This window comes from Lissotriton vulgaris, chromosome 6 (assembly GCF_964263255.1).
Source record: "Lissotriton vulgaris chromosome 6, aLisVul1.2, whole genome shotgun sequence".
NCBI lineage: Eukaryota > Metazoa > Chordata > Amphibia > Caudata > Salamandridae > Lissotriton > Lissotriton vulgaris.
Genome location: NC_141694.1, coordinates 1,788,940,712 through 1,788,958,342, shown reverse-complemented (window position 1 = coordinate 1,788,958,342; position 17,631 = coordinate 1,788,940,712). Strand labels below are relative to the sequence as shown.

The window sequence follows — 17,631 nt, the reverse complement described above, 5'->3', positions numbered from 1 at the left end:
AACGTTCCCAAATTAGTTGGCCTTAGTGGTCACAGAGAAAATGTTGAATCCCTAACCAATAAGGTAATTCACTGGTTGCGGCATGTTAGAGGGTGTCGCTCTGTGATCAGGGAAGACATAATTAAGGCAATAAGATTAAGTTCCCCTATTGATGAATTTTATGTTATTGAATTAACATTAATTTCAACATCCCTTGCTGACAACCTTTTTGCCCTGGAGTTTAGAACCAGCCCTCCAGTATATTCACGAATCCAACTAAGAAAGGTGTGTTCTCCCCCCCCCCCCAAAGGCCAGGTTTTCAACGCTCAGTCACATTGGGGTGAGAGGTATGAATCTGGGCTTGAAAACAATGATTGACTCTTATCTGGCCAGACCACAGGATCATTAAGTATCATAGGGGATGGTCCTATTGATGAATTGACCAGGGCAGTTGCACCGGCTGGATGTATAAACAAAGGAGTATCTGAACCTAGAGCTGGGTATATAAGCACAAGTAGGGTGAGTGAGGTGCCCCCAGTAATCGATCCTACCATCGTATTAAATGAAGGTATAGTGCAGGAGCATCTTATATTTTCAGCCATTGCGGTACCCCCCCACACTTGTAATAGTAATGGACTGGGTGGGGGCAAGCTAATCTCGTGGAACATAGCGGGTTTACGCTCCAGGCTGGATTCTCCGGAATGGTTAACTTTCATCAATAATTTTGATGTATGCATCTTCCAGGAGACCTGGTTGTGTGAACCCCCAGTATGTCCAGGGTTATTTGAACTATTCTGTTCCAGCTGTTAAAGGGCCTAAGGGCCGACCGATGGGGGGTCTGGTCCTCTGGGTCCGTCAGAGTTTAGCACTTACTATTAAGGAAGTATCTACCAGAAACATTGACATCCAGCTCATCAGAGTCGCATTGGGCTCTCTAGATTGGTTGGACATTTACAATGTCTATGCCAGGGGCAATAAGGGTGGCAGGTCAAAAGTTATAGCAGATCTGGACCAGCTTTTGGAATTGCATTCCGTTGATAATAATATACTTCTAGCTGGAGACCTAAATCTAACCTTTGAACCCTTTTTTGCCACTGATCAACACCCTGGGGAAGAGGAAGATAGGCAATGGGGTGTACCCAAATTAGATCTGCAACCCGTAACTAGATGGACCGAGGATGTTATATCCCTAAGTGCAATTTGTTGTGAAAGGGGACTAAGGGCACTCAATGGGAGAACCCCAAGTGACAAGATTGGGGCCACCACTTTCGACAATGGGAGACATAGCAGCAGGATTGATTATGTCTTGTGTAATATGAAGTTGTGGAAACTCTTAGTTGACATGGAGATAAAGGTGCGAATCAAAAGTGACCACCATCCTCTATGCGTAACACATTAATGGTGGGATACAGAAGTGGTAGACAGGGATCTAATAGTTGACCGTTTACCTTCAAGTCTGCTCTCAAACGATCATCGTAGGCTAAAATGGGTACATGTCATGGAAAACCAAAATGCCATAAATAATATTGGGGAAAAAACTGATAAAGCCATTCAGGCCCTCGAGGAAATGAATGAATCAGCCGATGGTCTGACCGAAGTAATTAAACTACACGAAAACCTCTTTTCGACCATCAGGGATCATTTCTTGAAACCCGTAAGGAGGAACAGTGTTGCATCCACTAAAATGCTGAATTGGTATAACACTGAATGTAGGAAGGCCAGACTTGCCCTAGGTACTGCTATCAAAAGTAGGCATATAGAGGCCATTTGCACTGCTAGAAAGGAGTATAAAAGGTCCAAAGTAAAGGCCAAGAAACTGTGGGACGATAGCCACTGGCAAGATTTAAAGGAAGCCAGTGACGGTAAAAATTCAAGAAAATTCTGGAATATAGTTAAATGGGGCAGTGGGGGCCTACCAGATGCTCCTGAAAATAATGTTTCGCAGGAGGACTGGCTGAACTATTTCAAACCGCAATATGCTTGTAATCAGCTGGATATTTCACTAGTAGATCCTAGGCCAGTCTTTCCCAAAGGTAACTTTTTTAGTATCGATGAAGTCCTAACGGCCCTTAGTACAGTGGCAAGAGGAAGAGCCCCAGGCCTAGATGGGGTCCATGCTGATGTTTTTCTTAGTAACAAAGAGCGGTGGGGAAAGTATATTTTGCTTCTTGCAAACACTGTGGCATTTGGAGCACCAGTTCCAGATTCATGGCAGGGAGCTGTCATAATACTAGTCTTTAAGAAGGGCGACAAATCTCAACCTGGCAACTATAGGCCCATAAGCCTTATCGACACTATTCAAAAGGTGGTAGGGAGGATGGTTGTGAACAGGATTCTTGATTGGGCTGAGGAGACTAATACCTTGTCACCCTTCCAAGCAGGGTTCCGAAAGTTCACTAGTACCATAGATCAAGTCTTCCGGTTCACCCTCCTGCAATGGAAGACAGTGCTGTTGGGTAAAGGCAGTTTGTACGCGCCATTTGTCGATTTACGTGCTGCCTTCAACCTTGTCCCAAGATCACGGTTGTGGGCAGTCTTAAATAAACTAGGCTTACCCCCAGATCTGCTAACATTATTGATGAGGTTGCATGAAGCAAATTTTGCCAGGATCCAGTGGGGAGGGCAGGGAAAGGTTACCTCTGACTTCCCGGTGCAGCGAGGGGTTCGCCAGGGCTGCTCAATGGCACCTACGCTCTTTACGCTATATATTAATGGGGTTGTTACGTGCATGCTATCTGCAAACATTGATGCCCCTATCTTGGCTGGCATTAAGACACCAATTTTAATGTTTGCAGACGACACGCTGATCCTATCAAAGACCCCGAGTGGTCTACAGCATGCCCTGTCCATTTTTGACAAATTTTGTGTGGACCACAGATTGGAAGTTAATATAGCTAAAACCAAGCTTATGGTCTTTAATCCCCCTCGTAGCTTTAACCCCTTCCATGCTCATGACGAGCTGAGCTCGTCATGAGGCACAGTGGAGCTGTGCTTATGACGAGCTGAGCTCGTCATGAACAATGGTATTCAAAGAATGTCAGCACAGGAGGGGAAAAGTCACAGCAGCCAAGGTGTTAAAAGCAAGATCACCTTGAATGGTCGTCCACTAGAGGTGGTCAATGCTTTTACATATCTAGGGATTCTTGTGACAAAGGACAGTAGATGGTCACAACACATAGATATGGCGGTATTAAGGCATAGACAACTTGCAGGAGCCCTTAATCTGGAGCACAAAAGGTCCCTAACTAAACCAATAAAACCAGTACTTCAGGTGTACGAGGCTAAGGCTCTTAGCTCAGCTCTGTATGGGGCTGAGTTGTGGGGGTATGAGAAACTGAAGCCCCTGACGACTTCCGAAAACAAGTTTTTCTGAAGCATCACTGGACTTCCCGTGAGTACTCCCTTGCTCCCTTTGAGGTATGACCTGGGAAGGAAGTCCATACAGGATCTAGCAAGGCTCCGCCCTGTCCTGTACTGGTGGAGGATCTGGACTACTCCGGAGCTCCTCCATTATGCGACAGGCTTCCTGGACATTAATAAATCTGATGTCTTCCATAAAGTAAGGTGACTGAACGAACTTAGAGACAACTTGGTTGCCCTAGGCCTGCAAATCTTATGAGAAAACCTGGCGAATGCAGAATTTCCATCTAAAACAACTATCAAGGACATTTACTGGGAAAAGGTGGCTCTCCAAGATTGGAATGATGTAGACTCCACTTCTATGGCTGGAAGATTCTTGGAGGCAAAACTTACCCCATGTTTAGAGCCCTATTGGGATGTAATTAACAAACCAGGAAGCTTTTTTTCCAACTTGGAGCTGGTTCCCTTCCCCTTAGGTCTCTGACTGGTAGGTGGGGCAATCGAGCCAGTAGTAATTGCCCCGCGTGCAGTGATCACAAAGAGACTATTGGCCACTTTCTATTTGCTTGCCCGGCATATGAATCGCCAAGGCGAGCCTGGCTAATTCCATTATGTAGGTCTTTTGGCACCACCAGCAGTACTGTAGCCCTAAGAATAATATGCACTAGCACTTTACCACTGATCTTTGTAGCTACGGCCAAATATTTAGGTTGGGCATGGGTGGTTAGACTTAAGCTTTTAGATACTGAATGATGATTGCCTCTGTCTGCAAACATTTTTTAGATTTGTTAATCAATGCATTAAACGAGTGCTCGTAATTTACACGTCACATGTAAATAGCAATTGTGATGTATTTTACTTTTTGGATTGTATTTTAACTTGTATTTTAAATCATAATTCTTATTTTTATATATTCTTAGATCTGTATTTTTAAATGCTTGTAAATCTCGATGCTTTTATGAGTGAATCTCGAATAAAGCAAAATGACTTGACTTGACTTGTTCCTCTTACTTGTCACAGTCCTTAATTTAGCGTGACCCAAGCCTAGAGTTGGGCACTTAATATAGCCTTATAGCCCGCCGTAGAGGGCTATACCGGCTATTAAAGGCCCTCTCCAACGATAAAGGCCCCTAGCCGAAGGCGAGGGCCTTTAACAAGGGAGAGGGACTTTAATAGCGGTATAGCCCATCTACGAAGGGCTATAAGGCTTTTAGAACATTCTGCCAGTAGAAGGCAGAATGTTCTAACAACAAAAAAAAACAAAGCCTTATGGAAGGGTGAGGGGATTGGAATCTTCTCAGGCTCCCTGAAGCCTTTGTTCTCCACCAGAGCTGTGAACAAAGAAACATTGGAATGTTGGAGCTCCAGGCTTATACCAGCCATTATAAGCCCAGAGCACTCCATTGTTTTCAATGGAGCTCTCAACATTCCACTGTTCTAATCTCTATTAAAATCCCTCTTTTTTAGGTCTCGCCTACGCAGCGCTCTCGCCTGCACAGCGTGCATGCGCTGCATAGGAAAAAGACCTTTAGCCATCGATTCCCTTTTTCTACCAAAAACGTGCACGCATTACTTTGCTTTGAATGGCAACGCGTGCATGTTTGGCGATTTCCCTTGCAGAAGCGAGCTTTAAAACCATCTGTTTGTAATTAACAGATGGTTCCTGCTCGCTCCCGCAAGGGTAACAGGCGCAGGCCCCCTCCTCTCTCCCCTCCCCCTGCTGCCTGCTTTCTGCTGGCACAGTCTTTCACGCAGCCTCTCGGGCCCAGCAGCCCCTCAGCGCTGACTGACTGACTGACTGAAGTTTTTATTAAGCGCTCGAATGCCGCAGCGTCTTGGCGCTGTAGATTAGAAGGCGATGTGAGGCAGATCAGGGTAGGGAAAACAGCCATGTTTTCAGGGATTTTCTGAACCTCAGTTTGGAGGCTTGTGAGCGAAGTTCAGCAGGCAGTGAGTTCCAGAGTTTGGAAGCCTGATTAGAAAAGGATTTTCCACCCCAACGCACTCTCCGGATTCTAGGCACACAGACCAGGTCTTGATTGGCCGATCTTAGAATTCGGTTGGGCACATATCGCGGGAGGAGTTTGGCCAGGTCAACCGATCCTTTTCCGTGAACGGCTTTGTGGGCCAGGCAGAGGGCCTTAAACTGAACTCTGCGCTTAATTGGCAGCCAGTGTAGCTCTCGAATGGCACGGGAGGTGGGGTGACGCCTTGGCAGGCTCAAAAGAACCCTGGCGGCCGCGTTCTGGATAGCCTGCAGCTTAATCATTTGCTTTTTTCCCGTACCAAGATAGAGAGCGTTGCAATAATCAACCCGAGACATTACCAGGGCGGCAATAAGTCTTTTTTAAGGTGGGTGGGATGTAGGGCAAGATCTTTCTAAGTACCTTCATCGTATGAAAACAGGCAGAGGTGACTTGATTAACCTGCGCCGTGCAGGAGAGTTTTTTGTCCAATAGAAATCCAAGGTTTCTGACCTTCTCGGCGTCTTTCCCATCTTCATTTCCCATCTCCCTCGCTACTGCTGCCTACCGCCTCTCTTGGTCTCCCATTTTCTCTTCGTGTTTCAGCCCCTTCCTTGTTCCCTCTCACGGGCATTATTGTGGCCTCAGCAGTCACTTTGGCTATAATATTCCTAAACGGCTAACAGTTGGTGGCTTTCCTTACACTCTTGCCAAGCCATGTGTTCCCTGAACCGGAAACCAGCATCCTGGGGCTGGTTTCAGGCTAACAGCCCTTTTCAGCCCGGCTAGCTTGAATCCAGTGGCAAAGTGAGCAAGGAACCCATGTCTGGGCATACCCTGCCAACTTAGGGCGAACAAAGCAAACACAAGGAGATAATGGACGGGGTGCTGAAACATCTTAAACACTCACCCCCAGTCACAGATCTAGGTTAAATACCTCATCATTATTTCGCTCACTTCGTGCTGGACTGTTCCCATGAGTCACAGGGTCAAGACTGATTTGCATATAGCTGGGTCTGAACTGAGGTGGCGAAGTGAGCTAAAGAATGATGATGGAAGTGTCTGAAAAGTTTCAGTGCTCCGTCCATCATCTCCTTGTGTTCACTATTAAAATACTATATCATAAGTAAACTTTAGATCCAGTGGAATGGATAGATGAGGTAATTACGTTGAAGAAAATATCTAGTACACCCCACACTGTGGAATTTACATGTATAAGAGCTCGTCATTACCTAATAATGCTTTAATTATATGATTTTTTTTCAACTGTTCTTAAGTAGGTCAAATAAAACTAGAAAACAGCCTAGATTGTGGTGATGCCACTACCTCTGCTTGTTCTATTTCACATTCACTGATTTCTCTATTTTTGGATGGGATGAATTGTATGTGACACAATCACCTTGGCCATAGGAATTCTTAAAACAACCATTGATATAACATTTTTAAAGAGCTATACAATATGCATAGCTGTTGCTTAAATTGGTTATTTGATTACACTGAATACAGCGCTAAGACTGTGAAAGCAGTGAGCCCTTTTCTTTGGAATACAATCTGTCCTCCATAGACTATGAAGCCTTGCAGGACTTGTGGAGCAGGATTTGCAGGCTTAAATGGTCCCTTAAATGTTGAGCTTACAATTCCTCTTCTTATATTACTCAGGTCTGCGGTACTCAAGTCTATGCTAGACATTTGCGTTTTTCAAGCAAGTTTGCTTCCTGATATTTATTCTCTCTAATTCTTTGACTTTCCAGTGGTTTTATGAGATATTTAGTACCCTTTTCTTCTTGACTATGGGCTAAATACTTCATATTTTGCTTCCTAATTGTGCCGTTTTCCTTGTCTTTTATTATTTTAAATTGCAGTTTTCCATGTGCTTGTCTTTTCAGTAACATTATAAAATTGACACAAAACTGCATTTGCTCGCCCTGATAGGCTAATACTTCTTTAACTGAGATGGCAATATGGTTAAAATTGAAACTGTATATAGATAACCTGTGATTAAACCACTTTGATAATCTTTATTCTTTCTAGTGCACAGTATACTTCTGGAAACCCAATAAAGAAATTGGCCATCGATATAGATTGGACAACTTCACCAGTAGCATTAAAAAACAATGAAACTCGTCTTGTTCAGCCTAGGGCAAGACGGGCCCTTAATATTCACCGAGCTGATAAGGAGAACCATTGTGATTTACTAGTTAAATCAAGTTTGCCTGTTGATGGACTAAAATCTCCAGTACTGGGGGCCACAGCAGTGTCTAGAACATCTCCGCTTAAATCTCCAAATGTGCGATCTCCATTTAAACCTAATGTACCTACTGTATCATTCTACAGCAAAGACAAGATGTACCTTACACCCCTAGAAAGGAAGGTACTGCATGAAAGTAAACCTCTGGTTCGGAATGAAAATGTCCCCGAAAATCCAGATGTGTTTCTGAGGAGTCCACGCTCAACTCTTCGTATGGCGTCCAAGCGGGTTAAAGCTTTGCCTCACAATTCAAAGAAGACAAAATTGGAAGTACCACCGGCCCAACCTCAGGATGAAATCAGGCAGATATCTAAAGCTAAAACTGGTGTTCCTTTTAAAGTCTTGAGCCTTACAGCAAAACCTAGACCTAAACTAATTTTGGGAGCAGCGTTCTTTTCAACAGGGAGGAAGCCCCAGGCTACTCTGAGGAAGCAGGCCTTGCATTTGAAGTCCATTCCAGCAGTTTCCAAGCCTGTCATCAAAAGTGACCAGCAGAAAAAAATGGCAAAGGAGTCTGTAGTGTGCTCTGCTGGATTTGAGATAGGCGAGGTCTTGCAGCAGGTTTTGCCTGTACCACCAGAAGAGAACGGGAAGGCAGACTTAAAGAATGGGGAGGACTTAACTGCAGGAGTAATCAACAACTTAGTGTCCAGAAAGCGGACCCTTCTGAAGAGTGGAAATACTTTGCCCAGATTTTCTTTAACGGCAGAAACTCTGGTCTCTGCAGCCCTTCCTGCTGAAGCAAACACAGTAAGTAGAAAATATTTATCTGGAAGTGCATCAATAGATTATATTGTTTTGTAATGATTTCTTGATCCTTGTTTTGAAGGTGAATGCTGTGAGGAAATTGAATTTTAATATGTTACAATCTGAAATTACGATTTGCCCCTTCCTTGTGGTTGGGATTTTCAGAAACTCCCCCTGCTGAGTTAGGAAGAGACACTATTTGCTGTAATTCAATTATATTTTGCTGGTGATGCATTGTTTTCACTATTTATTGTACACTACAAACTGACTTATCTCAGGATGCCTTTAGTTCTGGGGTTAGTATTGTGTTATTCTACTTATCAATCTTATTGCCATGAAAGTCTTGAGTTCACATTGCTATGATTATAGATGTTCCCTGCAGGATGATTATACATTACTCACTTGAGCTGGCACATCATATTAAGCTATTTTAGGGGATTAATTGGTGTTCAGAATTTGTTTTTAGAAGAGTGAGCCCCATTTGGTGTTTGCACTGACAAGAGTAAATGGGGTTGAAAGTCCTGGCTGCAGTGTTTGTGCCTCCCTGTTTCTGATTTCACAATGTTTTGGTGCTCTGGAGATTAGCTCATTTATCCTCCGTTTTTCTCCATGACCGTAGGTGATATTGCCCTGACTTCCAGCAGAGTTCCATAGCTCATATCTGAAGGACCAGGCTATTACACAAATTGATTGTTGGCAACAGATTTCTACAGGTGCTTCTTGCTTGTACCCAGGTCGAGGATGCTGCCTATTAGCACTGAGTTGTAAATATGTGCAATCTTTCATGATTGGAAGACCTCAATCACCTCACTTGTTGGAGACTTTATTTGTGACAGGCCTGCATGTGTATGAGGGGTTTGACCATCCATTATTATAGGTTCCTGTGCCCTCTGCATGTCTCTGTGCTGCTCTTTCTCTCCCTTTCCTACCTAGGATAGTGTAGCTGTGCACCTAGTTTCTATAAAAAAACAACTTCATGGGAGTTCCCTGTTCTCCCCCCCACTGGATCTAACCATGTCGCACTGCTCATGTGACCTGCAAAATGTAGCAACTTAACAAAGGTTAAGAGCATGACAAGTGGTCTCCCCTGAACAAAAGATGGTGCTCGTTGTCTGTCTAGCAAGACATTGTAAGCCACTGCAATGGACACTTGTTGTCTGCTGGACTGTCTGGAAGAGGATATGCATCCATGAATACAATAAAGCCCTCACCAAGGAGAATCAGTGTTTCTAAGTATCACGGTTAATGCTTGTATGTTAGTTTTTTAATTTCAAATTTGTTTTATTGATTTCAAGAGCAACAATAGGCACTACATTGCGAGGGAGGCATAAAAGGCAATCAAAACAGATAGGTATACAGTGTCCATTGGGCAAATAGATGGCCAGTTGTATTTGGTATAACAAAGGTTTGTGCCTGGATTGCAGATGTCCCCTGTAGTAAGGCAATGAAATCGTAGGAGGAAAAGCCCCAACCAAAACTCCCACCCAATCCCCCAACCCCCCTCCCTGTTCCCACCCCACCCAGTGTGCCGAACATGTGAAACAAACATAGCTACATTTGTGTAGTAGATGATGCAATCACCCAGAAGGTTTCAGTATCAAATGTGGAATCCATGTCGTCTAGGACTGTCTTCCAGTATACCTGGACTTCACGGCATTCCCAGAGGAGGTGAGTTAAGGTGCCCTTTTCCCCGCAGCCCCTCCAGCATAGCGCGCTACGTGTGGAGTTACCTTTATTGAGCCGGACTGGGGTGGGGTGCCAATACATGGCCAACTTCGTCGCCGCCTCCCTGGATGCGGTGTTGCGAGTGGTGTGGGCGGCTCTATAATAGACAGAACTCCATTCCTTGGGTGATAGGGCCCTCCCCAGTTCTGCCTCCCATCGCTTTTAGCCTGCTGTCTTGCCTCTATCAGATATCAAAGTTGTGCAGCTTGGAAGTATTGTAAAAGGTTGGGGACACCAAGACCCCCCTCGTCCGTGTTCCTATATGCTAGTTGTTTATGTAGGCGCGCCCGCTTGCCCTCCCAGATGAAATGATGGAAGGCAGCCTGTAGGTTCGCGATGGTGCCAGCCGGGGGAGCACCGGGAAGGTCTGGAAAATGTATAGAATTTTAGGCAGAGCTGATTTTCACCGCTGCAACACGTCCCAGCAGGGAGAGGGGCTGTTTGGCCCAGCGTGCAAGATCGGACCGGATTTGGGAGGAGAGGGCCGCGTAGTTGAGTCAGCGTAGACTCCGTGGATGCGGTAAGTGTAATACCCAAGTATGGGAGGTGCGTGGTTGATGATAATCCTCCCCCATAAGCAGGTGGAGGTGCCTGTGGCTGGGCTTTTCTGCCCAAAGGTAGTATGAGGGATTTCCCCTTATTGATTTTGAAACCGGAGACAACTCCAAAGGATTCCAACTCTGTCAGAAAGGCGGGGACAGAGCGGTCCGGGCGATCCAGAGCAGCTATGATGTCATCGGCGTAGAGGCCGATCACATGGGGATCCCGGCCAAAGGTCATGCCTTGGATGGCAGGGTTGTCACGGATCTTTTGCGCAAGGGGCTCTACATATAGGGCAAACAGAAGGGGCGAAAGAGGGCACCCCTGCCTCATGCCTCGTTGAATCTCAAAAGGGTCCGAGCGTAGACCACCTATGCGGACACGAGCCTGAGGGCGGTGGTAGCAGCTCGCTATCCAGGCCTGAAATCGATCTCCTATCCGAAAGCGCCGCAGGACTTGTTGAAGGTAAGTCCAGTCTACCCGGTCGACCGCTTTCTCCGCGTCGTTAGCCAGCAGCACAGAGTCCGAGTTCTGGAAATGGGCCTTATCAATCAAATGAAGTATTCGTTTAGTATTATCGCTGCATTGGCGTTTTCGAACAAAGCCTGATTGATCAGGCTCCAAGATCCCGGGCAGACATGGACCAAGACGCGCAACTAGGATCCCCGTAAAGATCTTCAAGTCCAGGTTAAGTAGGGATATAGGCCGGAACGCGGAGCAGCATGTGGGTTTTTTACCCGGTTTGGGCAGCACTACTATCTCGGCTGCTAGCATATCTGGGGGGATGGAGCTCGGGCCCTCAAAGGAGTTGAAGAGCCGGGTGAGAACCGGAGCTAACAGCTGGCTGAAGGTTTTATAGAACCCGTCCGAAAAGCCGTCAGGCCCTGGGGATTTAAGAGGGTGGAGGCAAGAGATAGCAGCAAGTACTTCATCCAAGCGGATAGGGGCGTCTAGGGAATCCGCACTATCCCGAGATAACTCCGTGACGTCTGCCGATTCCAAGTAGGTATGAACATCCTCTGACGAGACAGAGTCAGCCTTATATAGAGTAGCATAGAACGTCCTGAATGCCTCCACGATCTGGGTCTTACCGGAGATATCTAGACCAGAGTCATCCTTGAGGCTTGTGGTTTTGTTCCCCCCAACATCATAGGAGTGACGGAGGCTTAGAGCGGCGAATTCCGCTCGGTCCGTAGCTAGACTGGCTAATTGGGCTCTGGCGACCTTTGGTTGTCTCCAGACCCGCGGAGCACCGGTACGGCTATGGACCCTCTCGATTTCAGAGACCTGAGCCGTGAGGTCATCCCTTTTCGCTTTGCGGTCCTTGGCTTCCGCCGCTGCAATTGCAATGAGCTCGCCGCAAGCCACTGCTTTCAAGGCCCCCCAAAGGGCGGACACAGATGTCCCGGGGGTATCATTAATAGCCAGGGAGTCAGTGAGGCAGGTGTGTAGTTGCTTGGTGACCTCCGGCCTCTGTAAGAGGGTCTCACGCAGCCGCCACGCCCCAGAGGGGGCGGGTGGACTTGGGAACCTGTAGTATCGCTGTGACAATGCTTACGTCTCTGAGAATGGCGAGCAGTCCAGAAGAACCGAAGTAGTGGTCTAGCCTGGCATATATGCGATGGACGTGGGAATAAAACGTGAAATGTGATGTGTTGGGATGAGCAGCTCTCCATAGATCCACTAGGTCCCTTTCGCGTAACCAATCCTTACTAACGGCAGTTATGGCACCAGTGTCCCCGTATCGATGACCCGATCTGTCCATGTTTGTGTCCATCACTAGGTTGAGGTCTCCCCCCAAAGAGCAGAAGAGAGGTAGGGGAATGAAGGGACTCGGAAATGGCACTTTTTAAAAAGGCTTCCTGTCCTGAGTTCGGGGCGTATAGTGTGACAATTGTGAAGCGTTGGCCTCCCAATAAGAAGCTGTGTGCTAACAGCCTGCCTTTAATCTTCCCCATCTTGTCCCCCACGCTGCCGCGGAAGCGCTTGGAGACCAAAATAGCCACCCCGCCTTCTTTGTTGGGAGCGAGGAAAAAAACTGCTGGGGGAAAGCGCGCGAGCGCATCCTATGCCAGTCTTTAGGTAAGAGATGGGTTTCTTGCAGTAAACATATGTCGGCCCCGGAGTTCTCCAGGTATGAGATCACAGCCCTCCGTTTAATCGGGTTATTCAAGCCTTACACATTAAGGGTTAATACCTTCAAACTAGACTCCATCATAGAAAATCAAGCAATCCACAAGCTATGGAAGTACAATCCCCCTGGTGGAGCTGATATCGACTCGGAGAGCATGTCAGTCCCACAAAACTCCCCGGCACACTGGGTCCCTCCCGCAACCCCACTCCCGGTCCCCTGTCCCAACAGCGCCCCCCCCCCCAAACATCCCCGCACCAACTGACACCCACCCCCCCTCCCCCACCCCCAACATCAACTGGAACCCCAACTTCATCATAGTCCTGGGCCTATCCAGACTCAGTTCAGGCCCACAGAGTCTTCACATGGAGGAGTGTGTGGCAGCGGTAACCCCAGTCGGCTCCCCCCGTTTCCCCCCCCTGACCTGCTAGTCCTGAAGCAGATGAACCCCCCTACACAGTTTCAGCCAAGACCGATGCTCCAAGGCACTGTGCAGAACTCATGGGATCATTCCGATGTTGCTGTGTCCCTGGATACTTCTTGGATGGCTGCTGCCTGTTCCTGCGCGTTCAGTTGAGGATCCGGTTTCAGGGACCGCTTGGGTCTATTTCGGCGCTTGACTCGCTGCCAGCCATCGTCAGAAGTTCGTGGTGAAGACCTGGGCGAAATCGTCTCTCTCGGAGTTCTCGTCAAGAGTGATTCCCAAGATTGCGCATGTATCCTGTAAGGATCGGAGCTGCTGCAAGGCCCCATTCCATTTGAAGATTATCCTAAATGGATGGCCCCACGAGTAAGGAACGCCTTTTCCCGCATGAAGGTGGTGACCGGTTTGAAAGTCTTTCTCTTTTGCAGGTTAATGGCTGAAAGATCCTGGAACAGTGTAACAGGGTGGCTTTGGTAGAGGAGGGGTTGCTTCTTACGGGCCTCTTGCAATATACTCTCTTTCAATGGAAACTCTGGGAGGAACGGTGGGGGAGCAGCCGCTCAGCGCGCTAGGCCTACCCTGTGCGCCCTGTCAATGCGTATGACAAAATCTTCACTTTCTCCTAAAATGTCCCTGAATAGGCCCTGCAAGAAGAGAGTGACATCCGTCCCTTCCGTTTTGAGTGGCACACCCCGGACCCTTATATTATTTCTTCGAGACCGATTTTCAAGGTCTTCTGCGTGTGCTTGTAAGTCTACCTGCTGCTCTTTGAGGCACACCACCTCCTGCTGCAGTTGCTCTATCTCTTCGCCTCTGGACAGGTCGGCTTCCTCCACCGCGGCCACCCGCTCCCCCAGGCCATCCACGTCCCTGCGCAGCTCTCTGAACTCTCCGGCCATATTCTGTTTCAGTGTCTGGAAGTATTCCCTTAAGGTGTTAAAGAGAGTCTCCAGGAAGGATTTGGTGATGGGGGCGCCTTCATCATCCGGTCCTGTGGCGGTCTTCGGTGTCACCGAGGATACAGGGCTTTTGTCTCCTTTGGGGGCGCTTTTCCCCAACATGTCCGGTATCGTTCGCCCTGTTCTGCGTTGTCCCGTAGCCATGGTGCCCGGAAATATAGTCTGTGGGGGGCCTCAAACCTTTCCCACTGCAGTGGGAGCAGAGCCAATATGGTGTCTCAGCAGCAGCTGTGGGTGAGTCCGGCCCACAGGACTGGACCTTAAGAGCGGATATGGGCCGCCCCCCTCGCTTCACTGTGCAGGCGCCCCGGGCCAGGGTCCGCAGCGCAGCGTTGAGCGGTGTCTCATACACCAGCCACAGGACGTTCAGCCGGTTCCTCCCAAAACCTCGGGCCCTCCACACTTCACCCTCGGGGTAGCACCTCCAATGCCTCTGGCTCCAGCCTCGGGCCCCGGCGCAGCTTCTCTAATTCTGTCCACAGGCTCACTCCCCAGGCTGCAGCCCCTGTTGGAAGGGGGCACCGGATCACATTGTCTCCCCCGCAGTCGTCGCAGCAGCCAAGTGCCCTCTGTCTTCGGCATGACCCTCCGCGGCCGCAGCACTAGGCCTACAAGCCGGGGGCTCGAGTTTCGCAAAGCAGGCAGCCAGGAGCGACCCCCGACCCGGATCAGCCCGCACTCATCGGGTCATCGGCGCCGGTCGCTGCCGCGCTCCGTGCTGTTGCCAGATCTGTGTCGCCCACCGGGCCGCCAGAACTTCGTTGGTGCGGGGAAGATCACTGCTCCGGAGCGGGCCCCGGTTCCAGGCCCCAAAGCCAGGGGCTCGAGTTTCGCGGCGATCCGGCGATGGTGCCCCTCGCTCACTGTCACTCTCCGTGGTGGTGGGCGATCTCTGGGTGACCGGGCTTCGTGCCGCAGCTCAGCGGTGCCCCTCGACTTGCCGCACACCGGGGTCCTGCCTCCTCCGCAGTCTGGAAGCACAGTTGCTTCTGGCGGCAGCCGCCTGCCTCGTCCAGAAAAATGGCGGGTCGGGACGCCGCCGGTAAGGAAAGTCTGCTTAGAGCTGCTGCGGGACTCCGTTGGCCCCAGGAGACAGCGGGGATCGACCCTCGGAGCCCCGGGCGTTAAGCGCTCGCTTTCTGGGGGCTGCTTTGGGGGGTAAGGGCTACTAAGTGGTCAGGACGGGGGAATTAAGCCCGGAGCCTCACACGGCAACGTCCGTCCCGGTCGCCATCCTGGCCACGCCCCCGTATGTTAGTTTTTTAATGATATGCAGACTTTGTGCTGCGTTTATTTTGCTGATGGGCATTCGATGCCTAATTAAACATCACTGCAGTTGGAGGTGGCAAAATGCCCATGGGCAAGGTGGGAAGCGCAGTGGGAGCACAGGGGCACCAGGTTTTAAATTTTAAAAAAAACATGCAATCACTGCGGGGCAAATGCTGTTGCTGAAAGTGTGTTGGTCCTTGGCCCTCCGTGAAATATCTGCATTTTTTTAAATATAGTGAATGTAAACTCTTTGAAGTTTTGTATTGCCAGAGGACAGTAACTGAAGTCCAAGCAAAGTTATGGTACTGAAGATGTAAAGTCCAGAATTTTGAGTGATAATCTGAAACTCTGTTGTGGCACAAAAGCAAAATGTGACTGAAGTTCCAAAAGGATGAAGCCAACATGGAGGAACTATATGCACCAGAACACAGCAAGTTTAGTACCTTACTAGATGCAAAGTTGCAGATCTGTGAAGATTTGCAGGTTGTTAAGACGCTGCCAAAAAGAAGGGTGATAGGCCAGAAATAGATTTCTGGTCTGAACAGCGATCCTGGACTGATTGGAAGCCAGTGCAAATGATAGGAATAGACTTATGACTGAATGTATACTACTATGATCAGTTAGCTGCATTGCTCTGGAAAAGAAAAGTAGATGATGGATCAGAAATGCGTGCTGCACCAAAAAATGGAGCTTCCATTGCTCAAGATGGTAGCCTATGGTGACTGATACAGCTGTGTGTCCTGTGTTGTAAGATGGATTAATAATTTCTAAGAATACCACAGGTGTTAGCAGGTTACCAGTGGAGCTTTTCCTTTTTCTTCCTTTGTCTCCAATTGTGACCCTCATTCCATCTGTTATTCAACGTGACCAGCTCACTCATGACTGTGAAGGACCATCACAGTATGACTAACTTTTGGAGACGAAAGCTGTAGCCCACCCTTTGGGAGTTTTTATTTTCAAATTGTTAAATCGAGACAGGCTCTTGACCTTCGCATGGTTGATGCTAGTTGTACACCTTCTCAAGAACTCTGTCTCTTTTCCATGTTTTATTTCCACCACCCCAATACTATCCATTGGGATATCCTTTCCAGCCAAGGAAAGCTAACAGCGAGGCTGATCACTAGTTTGTCTGCATATTAATCCTTGAAGACAACTATCCAAACAATGACTACTCAGTTTATGTGGCCAACTTTGCCTGTGGTTTCAGCTATCTGTTCAGCCACAAAAGAGAGATAAGGCAGCTTTATCAGATAACCGAGACCCAAGAATACTTCATGGGGCTGTGAATGCTTAGGTATGCTAGTTTGTGACCGGATGCTGTCCTCTCACACACAAGCAAATGTCCTTTAGTACCCTGGTCAAGTCCCACTTGGCTTGCAAGCAGTCATCTAATAGTTTCTTAGGCTGGTTCATATATATTCATATACACACCTGACCCTTGGAGTAAACCCTGCCCTTGGGAGAGTTCAACCCTTAGCAGCACTGTGACACCAGTAACTAGGCTCCAGACACCATTTGAGATCACCCTTCTATAGTCAGCACCAAAGGAGTGGACTCATATGGCTTCCTCATTCTCAAGTAAGCAGAAAAAGCTACCTGCACGGCAGACAGAATTGGCACCGGGCTGCAGAATCCAGAAACCAAACCATTTGACAGCAGTAGCATTCTTAGGAGGAAAGTACCACAACAATCAGTCAATGTATTTCCCTGGATACCCACACCAAAGCGGAGCACTCTAGGACCCCTGTCTTGCTATTCCTCTTAGTGGTCAGGGTACACTGTACCCTCCCAAAGGCTACTTACTAACTCACTGTATAAGTCCACTCTGAGGACCATGTTTGAAATGTTATCCTTCCCTTTCCCCCACCACCCACCCATCCCGTATAAGAAATCTCATCTTTCCTAGACCAGAAGACCGGGGACACTTAAGATGCTCCTGGATGCTCTTAAGGTAGGGGCCAACAACCTTATACAGCACAAATCCTTCTTCTGCAGTAATGTGTTACGTCCTTGGTATACGTACACTGAATCTATTTCCACCTTCATGGTCCAATAAATAGTGACAAATTAAAGGTGAAACTACATTTATGTAGCAACAAATGTATTTTTCTCCAACATGTCTGTAATAAGTTTATCCCAAGCTATTGCGTCACGTATTTTCGCACCCTCAACACCTGAGCAAAGAACTAGCATACTAGCTGCTTTCTTGCACTGTCAATCATAGCAATTTGGAAATAAAGCTGCCTATATTTGTAATATCGGACCACTTCCTTGTGAGGCCAGAC

At 47.9% G+C, this 17,631-nt stretch overlaps 1 protein-coding gene across 3 annotated transcripts in view; it reads left to right on the top strand.

Annotated features, from left to right (window-relative positions):
- Nucleotides 1–17,631, top strand: part of ESCO2 (establishment of sister chromatid cohesion N-acetyltransferase 2) — a 224,337-nt gene that overhangs the window by 65,039 nt on the left and 141,667 nt on the right. For all 3 annotated transcript variants that reach the window (XM_086928046.1, XM_086928047.1, XM_086928048.1), the window contains exon 3: nucleotides 7,335–8,301. In XM_086928046.1, the coding sequence (XP_086784172.1) occupies nucleotides 7,335–8,301 (967 nt within the window). The remainder of the gene's footprint in view (nucleotides 1–7,334; nucleotides 8,302–17,631) is intronic.